This window comes from Cervus canadensis, chromosome 25 (genome assembly GCF_019320065.1).
Source record: "Cervus canadensis isolate Bull #8, Minnesota chromosome 25, ASM1932006v1, whole genome shotgun sequence".
NCBI classification, from domain to species: Eukaryota; Metazoa; Chordata; class Mammalia; order Artiodactyla; family Cervidae; genus Cervus; species Cervus canadensis.
This window is the reverse complement of record NC_057410.1, coordinates 15,172,194-15,189,986: the sequence shown is the minus strand read 5'-3', so window position 1 is coordinate 15,189,986 and position 17,793 is coordinate 15,172,194. Positions and strand designations below refer to the sequence as shown.

Sequence of the window (17,793 nt, the reverse complement as noted above, 5' to 3'; positions counted from 1 at the left end):
GCAGAGATCAGAAAGAGAAGATGCAGGGAATACAAAAAGTGAAAATGTTAGTCACTCAGTTGTGTCTAAATCTTTGCGACCCCATGGACTGTAGCCTGTCAGTCTCCTCTGTCCATGGAATTCTCCAGACCAGAATACTGGAGTGGGTAAGCCAAGGTAGAAGAAAAGTGACTAGAAATGATGCAGCCACTTGGGAAAAACAATTGATCAGTTCCTCAAAAAAATTAAACAGAGTTAGCATATGCACCACTCCAAGGTGTATGCCCACTGTTCATAATAGCCAAAGAGTGAAAACAACTGAAATATCCAGATTAACAAAATGTAGTGTATCTATACAGTGGAATTTAATTCAGACATAGAAAAGAATGAAATACTGCTATCTGTTGCAACATGGAATAACCTGAAGACTTTATGTGGAGAGAGAGAAGACTACGTATTGTGTGATTTCATACATATGAAATCTCCAGAATAAACAAATCCACAGAGACATAAAGTAGATTAGAGATTGCCAGGGAAGAAGGAAGAACCAGGAGTATCTGCTGAGTTTCTTTTTGGGATAAAGGAAATGTTCTAGAATTAGATAGTGGTAAAATTTACATTAGCTTGTAAATATACTAAAAATCATTGAATTTTACACTTTAACAGTACAAATTTTATAATGTGAATTATATCTCAATTTAAAAAATATGATTAGAGATTCCTTGTATTGCAAAGACTCCATTGAGAATCTTATTATATGAATGCATACATGTATAATTGAAATATAAATTATTTTTATTTTCAAATATTAGTTAAATCTGTTATAACCTCATGGTATCTATCCTTCAACTAAGTCATTTTAATAGTATAGGAATATAGGTAGATAATTGATCTACAAAACACATTTTGCATTTCAAACCTTTAATTCGCTCTCTTTGTACACTAAAATCTTGCATTCTTTCCCTCTTTCTTTGTACACATACACACATACACACTTTATTATTATCTTAAGTAAGTTCCTGTAAATAAATCTTTACACATAACTTCTTTAGTATATGCAGTTGACCCTTGAGCAATATAGAAGTTAGAGGAGCTGACCCCCAAGCATTCAAAAATCCATGTATAATTTATAGTTATTTAACTACAGACAATGAAGTACTGTAATATTTCCTATAAAAATTTATATATTTTTAAAAGCTGATATAATATTACCTGGACATACTTTTATTGGTTTTCGTACTGTCCCTGATACACAGAGGGCAAGAAGAGGCCAGGGAAAGGCAGACCACTCTAGACTGCTGGGTGGAGGTTTAATAAGCAAGGGAGGTTACATTTGAGGCTTGTGACGGGCAGCCTCAAGATGAGTAGATCTCTAATTCCATCTATCAGAATCTTAAAAATTTATACAGAGACTTTAATGGAATTCAGTCGTGTATACCATCCAGATGGTCTCAACACCACATTGCTCTCTCAGGCGGTCTCCTTTTAAAATTCTTGGTGGCTGTGGGAACTGTGGGTTGAACATAGGCCAGGGAGAGGGTCAGGAGCATCAGGTTGCCTGAGTCCAACTCATTGGACAACTGACAGTGAAGTCCTCTTGATAACCTCCAACAACTTTCTACGCTGAAATGTTGCCAATCGATACAGTATTATTCTTTATAATAACTTATTTTTCTCAGTCCAGTATCATACATTGCATTTTAGTTGCCATGTTGCTCTAGTTTCTTTAAACCCGAATGAATTCCTCAGCATTTTTTTTATGACATTGATATTTGTGAATGAGTGCAGAACTATTGTTGGTTATTCATAAAGTCCCACAGTTTGAGTTAGTCAGATAGTTTCTTCATGATATTTTTGTTTAAAAAAATATGAATTCATAGTGATACTCTAAATCAAATTAAACACTACAGTTTTTAAAAAAATTTTGTTCCCACATTTCATATTTATATCTTCCTTCTTCCACAGTGAGAACCCTACCTTGTGATATTATTAAAATTTACTTACTTGATCTTTCCTGCAACATAGTTTCAGAATTGTTACACCTGCAGCAATAAGAAATAGGAACAGTTAGTTTCAAAGTTGCTTTGTGGTTTTTTTGGTTTTCAACTGAAATTATGTAGCCAAATTTGAAAGTTACTTGGATCAGTCTCTCTGAGACCACATTGAATCATCATTCAATGTGGTTATGTTATTCATTTGATATACTTAGAGTTTGTATTCAATTTTAGGGTTTCTTCCTTCATCTATATTAGTTAATTAAAATAATAACATTTAACATGAGTCTAAGAGTAAAAATACATAGGATATTTAGAGAGGTCTCTCCCTTCCCTATCTATTCTGCTTTGTTCCTCCCTTCCCCTATAGATAACTGATTTCATTAGTTTCTGGTTTACTGTATTTCCTTTTGTAAATATCAGCAGATAAATTTATGTTGCTTTCATTTTACATGAAAGTAGTATATTGCACATTGGTGGGTCTCGCAAATGGAGATGGTTTTGTCCCCTGGAGGATAATATTTGAAAATTTTTTTTTTTTTTAAATCTCTGCCACAGTGGATGCCACTAACATCTAGTCATCTAGTGGGCAGAGACCAAATGTGCTGTTAAACATCCTGTAATATGCAAGATGTACGTCAGTAACAAAGAATTATCTGGTTTAACATATCCATAATACCACTGTTGAGAAATTCTGCTATACATCTACTTTGTACTTTGCTTTTCAACTTGATATATTATAGAAATCATTCTATATCCATTCATAGAGATCTTCCACACCCGGTTTTATAGCTGCATGGTACAGGTACTATTGTTATTTAATCAGTCTCCTTTGTATGTGCATTTAGGTTTTCTCAATATTTTGCAATTTCAAATAATGCTGTAATGGATAACTTTACATACTTTTTTTGTTGGTGGTGGTACACTTTTGAAAGTATATTTTTAGAATAAAGTCCTAGAAGTGGATCAAACACCAGATGATATATTGGTTTGCCAAATCCTCTCCAAAGGGTTGTACCATTTTTCATTTTCATAGTTGTAAGAAAGTCTTACAATCTGTCTCTCCATAGACTTGCCAATTGAGTGAATTGTCAAGTTTTTGAATTCTACCAATTTGATAAGTGAGAAACTAAGTATATTGATGGTTTGCATTTCCCTTATTTTGAATGATATCTTTAAAAAGTTTTGTTTGTTCATATTGTCAAAGCCTCAAATTTTATAAATTTTAACCCAAATAGTTTTAGACGAAATACAGGAGCAACATTTATAAAATATAACAGAACACATGGAAACTTACAATACCAAATGTAAGATAGATAGCCAATGGGGATTTGCTCTATGACCCAGGGAGCTCAAACTGGGGCTCTGTGAAAGTCTAGAAGGGCAGGATGGGGAGGGAGATGGGAGGGAGGTTAGGGAGGAGGAGATATGCGTGTGCCTATGGCTGATTCTTGTTGATGTTTGACAGAAAATAACAAAACTCTGTAAAGCAATTATCCTTCAATTAAAAAGTAAATAAAGTGGCAAATAACAATAATATATAATAATAATATATCTTATAGTATTATCCTACAGCTATGTCTTTATATGATATAGACATAAATCTTTTTTGGATGGAATAATCAAAATGTTCTGGGCAACTGTTACCCAAGTTTTTCACTGATTGAATCAGATCACCTAAACAGAATCCTTGTCCTCTTGGAAAGGACTTGCCTTTTCAAAGTATTTTGAAGAATTAAATTCAGAGTATAAAACTTAAAAAAAAAAAAACAAAACCCCAACAGAACAAGTATGTATTTCTGTGCTGAAAATATCCAAGTATTTCTTACAGAAACTTTTCTTGTGGCATGCCTCAATATGTTTTTTACATGAATATAACAGCATATTATCCTGCCACATCTGAGGGAGAAATCCTTATCACCAGGTAATAAATATAACCCTAGAAATAGAGTATTTAAAGTCTCCTCTAGAGTTTTCAGGCTACTAGGATGTCACAATAAGTAAACTAAACTGATGTTGTCTCGGATTCTTGTGTTTTACAGGCCATACATGTCTCTTGGAAGTCTTCGAGATCAAGTAATTTATCCAGATTCAGTGGATGACATGCATGATAAAGGCTATACAGATCATGATCTAGATTGTATTCTACACAGTGTTCATCTCTATCATATCGTTCAACGAGAAGGAGGTAAAATCTATAATTTATGGCTTTTTTTTCATGTATTTAACATAACTTTGAAAAAATTAAGTTGGGTTTAATTTTGATATATGCTGTTGTTGGAACATAAGCACACAGGCAAAGATGGAGTTTATAGCTTTTGTTGCTTTTCCATTGTTAACTTGCTCTTTTCTGTCTATGCTATATTTCATGCAGCAAAATAAGCTTTTTCCTAAGTCCGCAGCTAACGTTTGAAGATTTTTTTTTCAAATTTGAATGAACATTTGTTCCTGAAACCATAGTCTATCTAAATGTATGTAAGGTTCATGACAGAAATATTCTCCTGTTAATCCCTCAGCTTACATTAAATATAATAATTTGAGAAGTAGGTATCACAGGACTTTTTTATTTTCAGACCAACTATCTTACCAATACATTTTTTTTCTCTACAGCAACATATAGAGAATTAGATAAAACATAGAAACTTCTGTTTGGTAGTTTTTCAGCATAAAACATACTTTGGAGAAGTGAGAATAATAGTTATACATATCAGCTCAAGAAAGAATTATTTTCAGAACGCAGAATTATTTTCAAATAACTTGATAACATATAATTTGATAGCCTAGAAAAACTACTGAAATAGCAAGCTAGAATTCTAGGTTTAATTTTGCATGTGTTTTATGTTTTATTTTTTAGCCCACTTACATGATCAAAAGAAGCAGGGTAGTACAGTAATTAAGAATATAGGCTTTGAAATCAGAATTCTGGAATCAAATCTTTAATAACTCTGTTCTCTGTACCTTTGTATCTTCACCTGTAAAATGGAGATAAATACCTTATAAAGATGCTGTGAAGATTTAATAAGACTTTATTTAAAGTATTTAGAACAGTGATACATAATAAATGCACAGTGCTGCTGCTGCTGCTAAGTCGCCTCAGTCGTGTCCGACTCTGTGCGACCCCATAGACGGCAGCCCACCAGGCTCCCCCGTCCCTGGGATTCTCCAGGCAAGAACACTGGAGTGGGTTTCCATTTCCTTCTCCAGTGCATGAAAGTGAAAAGTGAAAGTGAAGTTCCTCAGTCGTGTCTGACTCTTCGAGACCCCATGGACTGTAGCATACCAGGCTCCTCCACCCATGGGATTTTCCAGGCAAGAACACTGGAGTGTGTTTCCATTTCCTTTTCCAATAATTGGTTGCTAAAGGTAATAGAGCTAGATGTATTACTGATACAAAGATACTTTGTCTTTGTGTGGTGGTGCTTCATATTTTACATAGTTCACATCTATTATTTCACTTGATACTTAAAATAAGAAAACAAGGTAGGCAAAAGAGGAAATATTATATTATTATATTTATATATGATATCTATATAATTTTATAATATAGTACATATTTATAAGTATCTTGTATAATAAATATATAGTCTTATAATTCATAAGTGCTATAAATATGAAAGGTTGTCTTTTTGTGTCATATGGTCAACTTCTTCCCAGTTTTAAAACAGTGTGGCAAAATAGCAACTACCTATTAATTTGGGGTAAGTTATTTGGATAAGTTTGAAATCTAAAAATCTGAATAGAAATTTGTAATGATTTTTGACATATTCTATTCTTTTAGAAATTATCAAGAAATTCTAGAACTAGTTTTAAGAATTTTTCAACCTTAAAAATATATGATAGTAATTGTTATAGTTTATTGAGTGCTTACTCTACAGAATATAACGTTACTCAGTTTATACTGTCATCTTATTTAATATTTGTAGCAGCCCAATGATGTGGATTTTACTAACCCCCCTTTTACAGATGAAATTCAGAAGTTTAGCAGTTTCCCCTGGGGCCCTCAGCAAGTGGTGGAACAGGGATTCCAACACAGATGAGACCTGAATGTCAGTATTCTATATAAGATATGCCACTGTGCTATGCTATCTCAACATCTTAGATACTAATAAGGCTTGTTATATCCTTATACATAAAAAAAATGCTAAGGAAATCCACTTTCCTTGCCTAATCCTTAAAACATGAAACATTTTTAAGCAAAGAAAGCAAGCAAATTTGCAAGGATATCACTTACTCTGGAAGAAGCCTGCTGAAGTTGTATTAAGACTAATTAATAATTTGAAGCAACACTAGTTCCAGCACTTAAAGAAATTTGTTTAGAGAAATTCTTTACTTTAGTATAAGATAGATTTTAAAACTATGTCTTAAAATTCCATCAAAGGAATTACAAAATAGAAAGGTGTAGAATTGTTAACAAATAGATGTGAGCTAAAGCAGTTTGTACATCTTCAGGAAGCAAGAAAACTTCACTTCTTAGCTGACTTAGTCTCACTGTTTCAGCATCAGAAGTATCATGACTCAGAGTTTTGATTTGTATCTTCTGATCAAGAAAGATTGCCTGTTAAATCTTTTGGGTTTAGTGAAACAATGAACATAATTTATTTAAATACATAAAAATTAAGGATTCTTTGACCCAAAATCTTCTGTCTTATACGTTCTTATTTCAAGGGGGGAGCTATTAAGCCCAGAATATTTCTCCACTGTGTAGCAATCTAACCCTATTTTTTCAAATCCTCACTTATGTTTCATAAATGCTATAAAAGTCATAGAGGAAATTTTATTTCAACAGTTTTCACTTAGAAGCAAGAACTTTGCATCACATGGCATTTAGAGTTTTTTTTCCCCTAATGTAAAATTATGTTTTTAAATAGATAGAAAATTCCTGGAAGTTTGCCCAGGAATGAACACTGGTCCCTTTTGGGGAGTATCATTGGGAAATAAGAAAAGTCTTTTCAATCCAGTGCACAAGAAACAATGAAACTCTAGTTCTCATTTCCTTTCCCTTTGACCAATTTATTTAGAAATTTTAGTAAAGATGAATATTCAGTTGAGAAATAATAAAGAAAGCAAAGGGCCTGGGTTTTTTCCAAATGGGAAAATTAACCCTGGACTACTTGGGATTTGGTAATGTCCTAAGTGTGTATGTGTGTGTGCATGTGTGTATTTGTGTGTGTGTGTGAGTATGTGTGTGAGCATTTTTATAGTCATTTTCCTCTTTGAAAATCAGGATTTGCTTAGTTCGCTCTGTTTTCTGATAGTCTCACTTGAGAAAAATATCTGATATGGCTGCCTTCCTAAGAGACCCAATGATTTTGTTTCTAAGTGACTTTTTTTCTTATTACAAAATTAAGACAGGCCACAAAAATAATATAAAAATAGTAATTTTTCAAATATTATAAAAATGTACATCTTAGAAAGTAAGGGCTTCATAATTCCATTCCCAGAGATGTATATGTTTATTTATAGAAATGCAATTATATATATAGAGCTTCCCAGGTGGCGCTAGTGGTAAAGAACCCACCTGCCAATACTGGAGACACAAAAGACACAAGTTTGATCCCTGGGTTAGGAAGATCCCCTGGAGTGGAAAATGGCAACTCACTACAGTGCTCTTGTCTGGAAAATTCCACGGACCGAGGAGCCTGATGGGCTACAGTCCATGGGGTCGCAAAGAATCAGACACAACTGACAACTGAGTACAATTATAATTTATATGTGTGTTCTTATTTCTAATAAAAACTGTTGCAAAACATTTTTCTCTGTGACTTAATTTTATAACATTTGTGAAACATTAATGAGGTTTTGAAAAATAGGTTCAGATTGCTACACAGTTGAGAAATGTTCTGGGTCTAAAAATGTTTCTCCTTACTAACTGAGAAGGCAAAAGAGAAAAGTATTCGGGTCAAAGGCAGCTTTAATTTTACATATTTAAATAAATCATGTCCTTTTGTTCCACTGAACTCAAAAGTTTTAGCAAGCAATTGAAAATCTGCATAAAACTTATAGAAGGCCCTTGTATCCATGGTTCTTCCATATCTGCTGTTCTGCAGTTGTGGGTTAAACCAACCACAAACTGTATAGTACCACAGTATTCACTATTGAAAAAAAACATGTGTAAGTATTTCACTGTTCAAATTTATGTTCTTTAAGGGTGATCTGTATACAAACACACAATTTTTCAATTTGGTTTTCCATATAAAAAATATTCTAGGTACATTTTTATATCAGTATGTATTTTTTAAAAACTTTTATTGAAGTATAGTTGCTTTGGACATCCCAAATGGTGTGATTGTAAAGAACCTTCCTGCCAATCCAGGACACATAAGAGACAAGGGTTTGATCCCTGGATTGGGAAGATCCCCTGGAGGAGGGCATGGCAATTCACTCCAGTATTATTTCCTAGAGAATCCCCTGGACAGAGGGAGCCTGGTGGACTACAGTCCATAGCATTGGAAAGAGTTGGATACAACTGAAGCAACTTAGCACACATGCACACATAGTTGCTTTACAATATTGTGTTTCTGCAAAGTGAATCATCTATATGTATACATATATCCCCCGCTTTTTTAGATTTCCTTCCCATGCAGATCACCACAGAACATTGACCTGTGCTACACGGTAGGTTCTCATTTTATACATAGTAATGCGCATATGTCAATCCCAGCCCCAATCTCCCAACTCATCCCACCCCCCTTTCCCCTGCTGATATCCATAAGGTTGTTCTCTACATCTGTGTCCCTATTTCTGCTTCTACAAATAAGTTCATCTGTACCATTTTTCTAGATTCCACATATAAGTGATATTACACGATATGTATTTTTCTCTTTCCAGCTTACTTCATTCTGTATGACAGTCTCTAGGTCTCTTCACATCTCTGCAAATGGCACTGCTTTATTCCTTTTTATGATTAATATCCCATTGTAAATATGTACCAAGTCTTTATCCATTCCTCTGCTGATGGACATTTAGGTTCCTTCCATGTCTTGGCTATTGTAAATAGTGCTGCAATAAATACTGGGATGCGTGTATCAATTTGAATTATGCTTTTCTCCAGATATATGACTGGAGTGAAATTTCTGGGTCATATGGTAGTTCTATTTTTAATTTTTTAAAAAAACCCCATATTGTTCTCCATAGTAGTTGTACCAATTTACTTTCCCACCAGTAGTGTAGGAGGGTTTCCCTTTTCTCCACACCCTCTCCATTTATTGTTTATAAATGTTTTCATGATGGTCTTTCTGACAAGTAATTTTGATTTTCATTCCTCTAATAATTAGTGATGTTGAGCATCTTTTTATGTGCTTTTTGGCCATCTGTATGTTTTCTTTGGAAAAATGTCTATTTAGGTCTTTCACCCATTTTTTCATTGGATTGTTTCTTTTATTATTAAGCTACATGAGCTGTTTGTATATTTTGGAGATTAATCCCTTGTTGGTTGGTTTGTTTGCAAATATTTTCTCCTATTCTGAGAGTTGTCTTTTTGTTTTATTTATTGTTTCATTTACTGTGCAAAAGGCTTTAAGTTTAATTAGATCTCATTTTGTTATTTTTGTTTTTATTTTCACTATTCTGGGAGATGGGTCCAAAAAGATCTTTCTATAATTTATGTCAGAGAGTGTTCTGCTTATGATTTTCTCTAATAGTTTTAAGTGCCCAGCCTTACATCTAGGTCTTTAATCTATTTTGAGTTTATTTTTGTGTATGGTGTTAGAAAAGTGTTCTAGTTTCATTCTTTTACAGATAGCTGCCCAGTTTTCCCAGCACCACTTATTGAAGAGACTGTCTTTTCTCCACTGTATATTCTTGCCTCCTTTGTCATAAATTAGGTGAACATAGGTGTATGGATTTATCTTTGGGCTTTCTATCCTGTTCCATTAATCCATATGTCTTTTTTTGCCCCAGTACCATACTGTCTTGATTACTGTAGCTTTGGAGTATAGTCTGAAGTCAGAGAGCCTGATTCCTCCAGCTCTGTTTTTATTTTTCAAGATTGTTTTGGCTATTTGGGGTCTTTTGTGTTTCCATACAAATTAAAAAATATCCTAATCTGATTCTGTGGAATAATGTCATTGGTAATTTGATAAGAAATGCATTGAACCTGTGGATTGCTTTGGGTAGTATAATTATTTTTACAATATTGATTCTTCCAATCCAAGAACATGGTATATCTCTCCATCCATTAGTTTTATCTTTGTTTTCTTTCATCAGTATCCTATAGTTTTCTGAATCATGGTATTTTTCCTTTTTAGGTAATTTTATCCCTAGATAGTTTCATCTTTGTGATGCAATGGTAAATGGAGTTGTTTTCTTAATTTCTCTTTCTGATCCTCTGTTAGTGTATCGGAATGAAAGAGATTCCTGTGTATTAATTTTGCCTGGTTTTGGTATCAGGGTGCTAGTGGCCTCATAAAATTAGCTTGGGAGCGTCCCTCCCTCTGCAATTTTTGGAAGAATTTGAGAAAGATGTGTTAGCTGGTCTTTAATGTTTTATAGAATTCACCTGTGATGCCATCTAGTCCTGGACTTTTGTTTCTTGGAAGGTTTTAATCGCAGTTTCATTTCAATTTCATTACTAATGACTGGCCTGTTCATATTTTTGTTCAGTTAAAAATATTTTTTAGATATATTTCTTTATGTATTTGGCTGCATTGGGTTTTAACTGTGGCATGTAGGTTCTTTGTAGGATATGGGCTTCTCTCTAGTTGTGGTGTGTGGGCTTAGTTCTTCTCTGGCTTGTGGGACCATAGTTCTCCAAGGATCAATCCTGTATCCCCTGCTCTGGGAGACAGATTTTTTAACCACTGGACCACCAGGTAAATTCCTGTTCATCTTTTCCATTTCTTCCTAGTTCAGTCTTAGAAAGTTATACCTTTCTAAGAATTTGTCCATTTCTTCCAGGTTGTCCATTTTATTGGTATACATTGAGTTGGCCAAAAAGTTCACTCGAATTTTTCCAGAAGATGTTACAGAAAACCCAAACAACTTAGTAATTGGTCAACTTAGTAATTGCTTGTAGTAGTCTCTTATGATCTTTTATGTTTCTGTGGTGTCAGCTGTAACTTCTCCTTTTCCATTTCTAATTTTATTGATTTGAGTCCTCTCCCCCTTTTTTTTTCTTAAGGAGTCTGGCTAATGGTTTTATCAATTTTGCTTATCTTCTCAAAGAACCAATTTTTAGTTTCATTGGTCTTTGCTATTCTCTGTTTTATAATATTTCATTTATTTTTGCTCTGATTTTTATGATTTCTTTCCTTCTACTAACTTTTGATTTTGCTTGTTTTTATTTCTCTACTTGCATTTGGTACAAGGTTGTGTTGTTTATTTGATATTTTTCTTGAGATGGATTGTATTGTTATAAACTTCCCTCTTAGAACTGTGCTGCTTTCCATAGGTTTTGGGTCATCATGTTTTAGTTTTCAGTTGTTTCTAGATATTTTTTATTGCCTTTTTGATTTCTCCAATTATCCATAGGTCATTTAGTAGCATATTGTTTAGCTTCCACGTGTTTGTGTTTTTTTAATTTTTTTTACCCCCTGTATTTGCTTTCTAATCTCATAGCATTGTTTCAGAAAAGATACCTGGTACAATATCAGTTTTCTTAACTTTACTGAAGCTTGATTTGTGACCCAAGATGTGATCTATCCTGGAGAATGTTCCATGTGTTCTTGAAAAGAAAGTATATTCTGCTGTTTTCTGATGGAATGTCCTGTATATATCAATTAAGTCTATCTGGTCTAATGTTTCATTTAAGACTTGTGTTTTCTTGTTAATTTTTTGTCTAGATGATCCATCCATTGGTATAAATGGAGTATTAAAGTCCCCCATTATTAATCGTGTCCTGTCAATTTCCCATTATATGGCTGTTAGCATTTGCTTTATGTATTGAGGTTCTCCTAGGTTGAGTGCATAAATATTTACAATTGCTATATCTTTTTCTTGGATTGATCCCTTGATTATTAGGTAGCATCTTTCCTTGTCTTATTAACAGTCTTTGTTTTAAAGTCTATTTTGTCTGATGTGAGTATTACTGCTCCAGCTTTTTTTTGCTTTCCATTTTTATGGAATATCTTTTTCCATCTCCTCACTTTCAGTCTGTATGTATCCCTAGGTCTGAAGTGGGTCTCTTATAGACAGCATATATATGGATCTTATTTTTTTTTATCCATTCAGCCAATCTGTTTCTTCTGGTTGGAATATTATTCCATTTACATTTCAGATAATTATCAATATATATGTTCCTATTGCCATTTTCTTAATTGCTTGGGGTGTGGTTTTCTTTGTATGTCTTTTTCCTCTTTCCCTTCCTTTTTTGTTCTCCTTTCTAGTGTTTTTTGCCTATAGAAGTTCCTTTAGCAGTTGTAAAGCTGGTTTGGTGGTGCTGAATGCTTTTGTGTATCTGTAAAGCTTTTGATGCTCTGTCAAATCTGAATGAAAGCCTCACTGGTTAGAGTATTCTTGGTTATAGGCTTTTCCTTTTCATCATTTAAAATATATCCTGCCACTCGCTTCTGACCTGCAGAGTTTCTGCTGAAAAATCAGCTGATGACCTTTTGGGGTTTCCCTTGTATGTTATTTGTTGCTTTCCCCTTGTTGCTTTTAATATTTTTTTGTACATAATTTTTGTTAGTTTAATAATGTGTGTCTCAGTGTGTTCCTCCTTGGGTTTATCCTTTATGCAACTCTCTTTGCTTTCTAGGCTTGGGTGACTATCTCATTTCCCATGTTAGATAAGTTTTTTATCGTGATATCTTGAAATATTTTCTCAGACCCTTTTTCTTCTTCTGGGACCTCTATAATTCAATGTTCATGCATTTAATGTTGTTTCAGATGTCTCTGAGTTTATTCACATTTCTTTTCATTCTTTTGTAAATTATTCTGTTCTACAGCAGAGATTTCTACCACTCTGTCTTCCAGGTCACTTATCCATTCTTCTGCCTCAGTTATTCTGTTACTGATTTCTTCTAATGTATTTTTCATTTTCAGTTACTGTCTTGTTCATTTCTGTTTTATTTGTGTTTTAGTTCTTCTAGGTCTTTGCTAAACTTTTCTTATATCTTTTCAATCTGTGCCTCCAGTCTGTTTCTAAGATCTTGGATCATCTTTACTATCATACTCTGAATTCTGTTTCAGATAGATTGCTTATCTCCTCTTTATTTAATTCTTCTTGTAAGTTTTAATCTTGCTCCTTCATCTGCAACATATCTCTTTGTTACCGCTTTTTTCCTCCTCAAATTTTTGTGTTTGTGATCTGCTTTCCAGGCTGCAGGTGGCAGGCACATGAGGGTTAGCCCTGGGTGATCTTTCCAAGCAATCAGCCACAAGTGCACAGAGCCAGCCCTGTCGGGGGCCTTTCCTAGTTCCTAGCAGCAGGTGAGCTGGAGCCAGCCCTGGCAGGGGCTTTTCCTAGCATTTGGCCATAGGTAAAAAAGGATTAGCCCCAGCAGGAGCTTTTTCTAGTGCCTAGTGGCAGGCATGAGACAGCTCGCCTTGGCGGAAACCATTCTTATCACCTTGCGGGGTATGAGTAGGGGCTGACAGTGTGGGGAGAGGCTGCAATGACGCTCCACCCCCTGCACGTCACTCAGTAATGGCTCCTTGCTTCTATGGTGGTCCAGGCTTCCTCCACAAGTATTCCCAGTTGTGAATTTTCTCATTCTCATCCCTTCAGGCTGTCCTGTCTGCTTATAGCCAGCAGCAGTCCTCTCCTCAGCTTTTCTCTCCATTGCCTATGTTCCAGCACCCAGGGCCCATGCACACTGACAGACACAAGTCCCAGGCTCGGAGGTACAGGGCTGTGGCATAGACCATCTCTGTAGGTCTCACTTTGTCCTGCCTGCCATAGACAGGCTGTCTCACTGCCCTCCAAAAGGCCCAGATGATTTCCTTCTGTCCCAACCAATCTGCCCCTCCAGGAGGGGGGTTTCCCTGGGTGCGGGAACTTCTCAGCTTCTTCAGATCCCCCACCTAGAAGCAGATCCCATCCCACTTCCTGCCCTCTTCTTTTTCGCTTCTTTCTTTTGTCTTACATGGTTCCACATGGATCTTACTTGTCCTTTCCAGTGTCCAAGGTCTTCTCCTAGTGTTCAGCCAGTGCTCTGTGTGAACTGTTCCATCTGTAGATGTATTTTTGATGCATCTGTGGGGAGAGATGAACTCCTTGTCCTCCTACTTCTCTGCCATCTTGCTTTTCCCTATACTAGTATGTATTGATCTAACTTTTTTTTTTTGATCTAACCTATTTTTTTTTTAGAAAATAGAAGACTTGTTTTTTGAATACATAACCAACAGAAAGTATTTACCATGTTGTCAGAGATGGAATAGGTAAATTGTAAAACATGAAGATACACCTACATATAAATCCTAGCTCTAACATATAGCTGTATAAATTTTGATATATAAATTTCTTCATGAATTTCAGTTTATCTACTTATAAAATAACACTAATAATAGATACCTCACAAGGTTGTGAAATATACAATGAGAAAACTCATATAAAGTGCCAGGCAGATGGAAACCATTTAAATAAGCTCCTTTCATATCTTTTGTAAACTTTGTAATATGTGTGTGTGCTCAGTCACTTCAGTTATATCCTACTCTTTGCGACCCTGTGGACTTATCCTGCTAAGCTCTTCTGTCCATGGGATTCTCAGGCAAGAATACTGGAATAGGTTGCCATCCTCTCCTCCAGGGGATCTTCCAGACCCAAGGATGAAACCTTTGTCTCTTGCACTGCAGGCAGATTCTTTACCCACTGAGCCACCCAGGAAGCCCAGACTTTGTGATAGGCCTGTGCAAATTTGTTGGTCTTTTCTCCCACAGCCCTGCAAAATAAGTCTAAGTATACCAACTCTTTGGAGACATTAAAAACTAAACACCTTTTCAAAGTGTCAGTATTTAGAATTCTTAGAATATGTTCTGTCAATATAAGTAATTATTACCATTAAAAAATATCAAATCTAAGACCAAGTGCTTAAACATAAGGCAGTCTGGTCTATCCAGGCATATATTTTGTGAAATATCAGGTTCTTTGTGTAATAGCTCAAACTTGCTAGGAATCATTTGTCTAGGTAAAAACTGTAAAAGATGCTCTCTTTGGTTAAAAGATGCTTTATAAAATATGTATTTTTATGTATTTTAAAGGATGGGATGCTATTATGGACTGGAAAGATGTCTTATCAGGAGGGGAAAAGCAAAGAATGGGCATGGCTCGCATGTTTTATCATAGGTAAGTGTATTATACTCGTTACTATTGATACTATTCTATTGTTGTAATCAAAAGCATTCGGATAGGATCCCTTGTCCTCATTTGGTTTGAAAATATATTTCTGAAAAACTAGTGCTTAGAATTTATAGTATTTAAATTTCTTAGGTTATTTTTTAATGTGACAGAAATCTCCAAATGTTTGTCCTATTTATTTTATGTTGAGTAATGTTAGATGACAAAATTAAATTTTTATGTGTCCTAAGTTTGAAAGTGGGATTATTGCTAATTTTAAAATGTGAAGAATAGATAACCACTCTTATACTGTTGTGAACACAGTAGGTAGACATTCAGTGAAAGTGAAAGTTGCTCAGTTCTGTCCAACTCTTTGCAACCCCATGGACTGTAGCCCTCCAGGCTCCTCTGTCCATGGAATTCTCCAGGCCAGAATACTGGAGTAGGTAACTGTTCCCTTCTCCAGGGGATCTTCCCAACCCAGGGATCGGACCTAGATCTTCCACACTGCAGGCGGATTCTTTACCATCTGAGCCACCAAGAAAGCCCAGATATTCAGATACTTATCAATTAAATTATTAAATTAAAACTAAATTAACTTTCTAATTAGTCAGTGGCCTATAAAGCTTAGTACTGTTATCCTTGAAAGGAGGTATATCTAATGGTAAAAGGAACCAACCAGCATAAATCTTAATGGACTCAGAAATAAAGAAATATAGGAAATAATTTCTCTTAATAAAACTTTTCTATTTCTAACCAGCTTCATAGCCTTTTGGTTCAAAGTATCAAGCACAAGACACTGGAAAGAAGTATTGACGCTATTATGATTTGTTCCTTTTTTTTTTTTTATCCTATTCTGTGAAAAATAAATCCCGATGTTAATGTTAGGCCTCTGGCAATGAGAACCTAAGTTGTTACTTTCAATACTTATATCTTGGGCAATAAAGTTATGTACATGGATGGCTGAGTGGACCATAAGCTGGGGCACATGTAATACTCTTGAAGTGCAGTGGAAGCAATAAACTTCTGTAGAGACTTTTAAAAGCTGATAAAAACTGAAAAAAAAAAAAATCAAGTAAGCCTCATCAAACACTTAGCAACAAGTTGGCTATCAATTTTTAAAAAATATTTTATTATGGAAAAGCCATTAAAAGTTCATCAAAAAAGAGAATATTGTAAGATGAACCTTATATTCCCATCATACTGATTCAACAAATCTAGTATTTTACAGCACTTGATTTATCTATTTTTTTTATATAAAGCATTGTGAAGCAAATCCAGAATCATGGAATTTTTCATGAAATATTTTGACATCAATCTCTGAAATATTAGGATATTTTCTTACAGTATATACCATAATCATCATTAATACAATTGACAATAATTACTTAAAATTATTTCATACCTGGTTCATATGCAATTTCCCTGATTGTCTCAAAAATATCTTTTTTATACTTGGTTTGTTCAAACCAAGATCCAAACAGCTTTTTATGTATTGAATTTTGTTGTTATATATCTCTTAATTATTTTTTAATTTAAAGAGTTGTTTCTTCTCCCTGCCTCTGTGCCCCTCCCATCTTTTATGCTATTGACTTGTTGAAGAAACTAGGTCAGTTGTCCTTTAAGAATGTTGTCCTTTCAAGATTGATCTGATTGCTTCCTCTTGAGATCCCTTCACCTCTTTCCTCAATCTACTTTTTTTCTTACAAACTGGAAATTAGAGCTAAAAACTTGATTATATTTAGGTTCAACCCTTTTGGTAAGAATATAACATGTAATATTTATCACTGAAAAAATCATGTATCATTTAAACAACTTTATTAAATATAATTAAGTGTTTATATTATAGAAGTAGAAAATTTAGGTGAGTAAAAAGAAGAAAAAATTCTGTTTTACTACTTGTAGCACATAAAATTTTAGTATAGTTTTTTCTCTGTTTTAGTATACAAAAGTTGGTTGTTATTTTTAAATTTTTAATATGTAACTATTTTCATAAAGTATATTACAGTTTATATTCCTCTTTTTTTTTTTTTTTGCCATACCACATGGCTTGTGGAATCTTAGTTCCCTGACCAGGGATTGAATTCAGGCCCCCAGCAGTGAAAGTACTGAGCCCTAACCACTGGAATCCAGGGGAGTTCCCTGTATCCCTCTTTTTATTTTGTATCCTATTATGTGTATTGCTATGTAATAGCTAGCCAAGGTTTGTTTATTATTATTATCATTATTGTTATTATAATATTTATGTACCAAATACATAAATGTATTTAAGTATTCAATTCAATGAATTCTGATAAATGCATATACAATATATAATCAATATCCCAATTAAGATAAAGAATGATTCTATCACCCTAGGAAGTCCCTCATACCCCTTTCCCGTCAAGTCTTTCCATAGACAATTTCTGTTTCCATTTCTAATGCATAAATTGGTTCTCCTGCTCTAGAACTTCATGTAAATTAATCATGTGTGTGTGTATTTGTCGCTGAGTTATGTCCAACTCTGTGCGACCCCGTGGACTGTAGCTCACTAGGCTCCTCTCTCCATGGAATTCTCCAGGAAAGAATGCTGGAGTGGGTTGCCATTCCATCCTTCAGGGGATCTTC

General features: G+C 34.5%; 1 protein-coding gene across 2 annotated transcripts in view; it reads left to right on the top strand.

Annotated features, from left to right (window-relative positions):
• Nucleotides 1-17,793, top strand: part of ABCD2 (ATP binding cassette subfamily D member 2) — an 84,269-nt gene that overhangs the window by 48,760 nt on the left and 17,716 nt on the right. For both annotated transcript variants that reach the window (XM_043447090.1, XM_043447089.1), the window contains exons 7-8: nt 4,016-4,161; nt 15,111-15,195. In XM_043447090.1, coding sequence (XP_043303025.1) covers nt 4,016-4,161; nt 15,111-15,195 — 231 coding nt within the window. The remainder of the gene's footprint in view (nt 1-4,015; nt 4,162-15,110; nt 15,196-17,793) is intronic.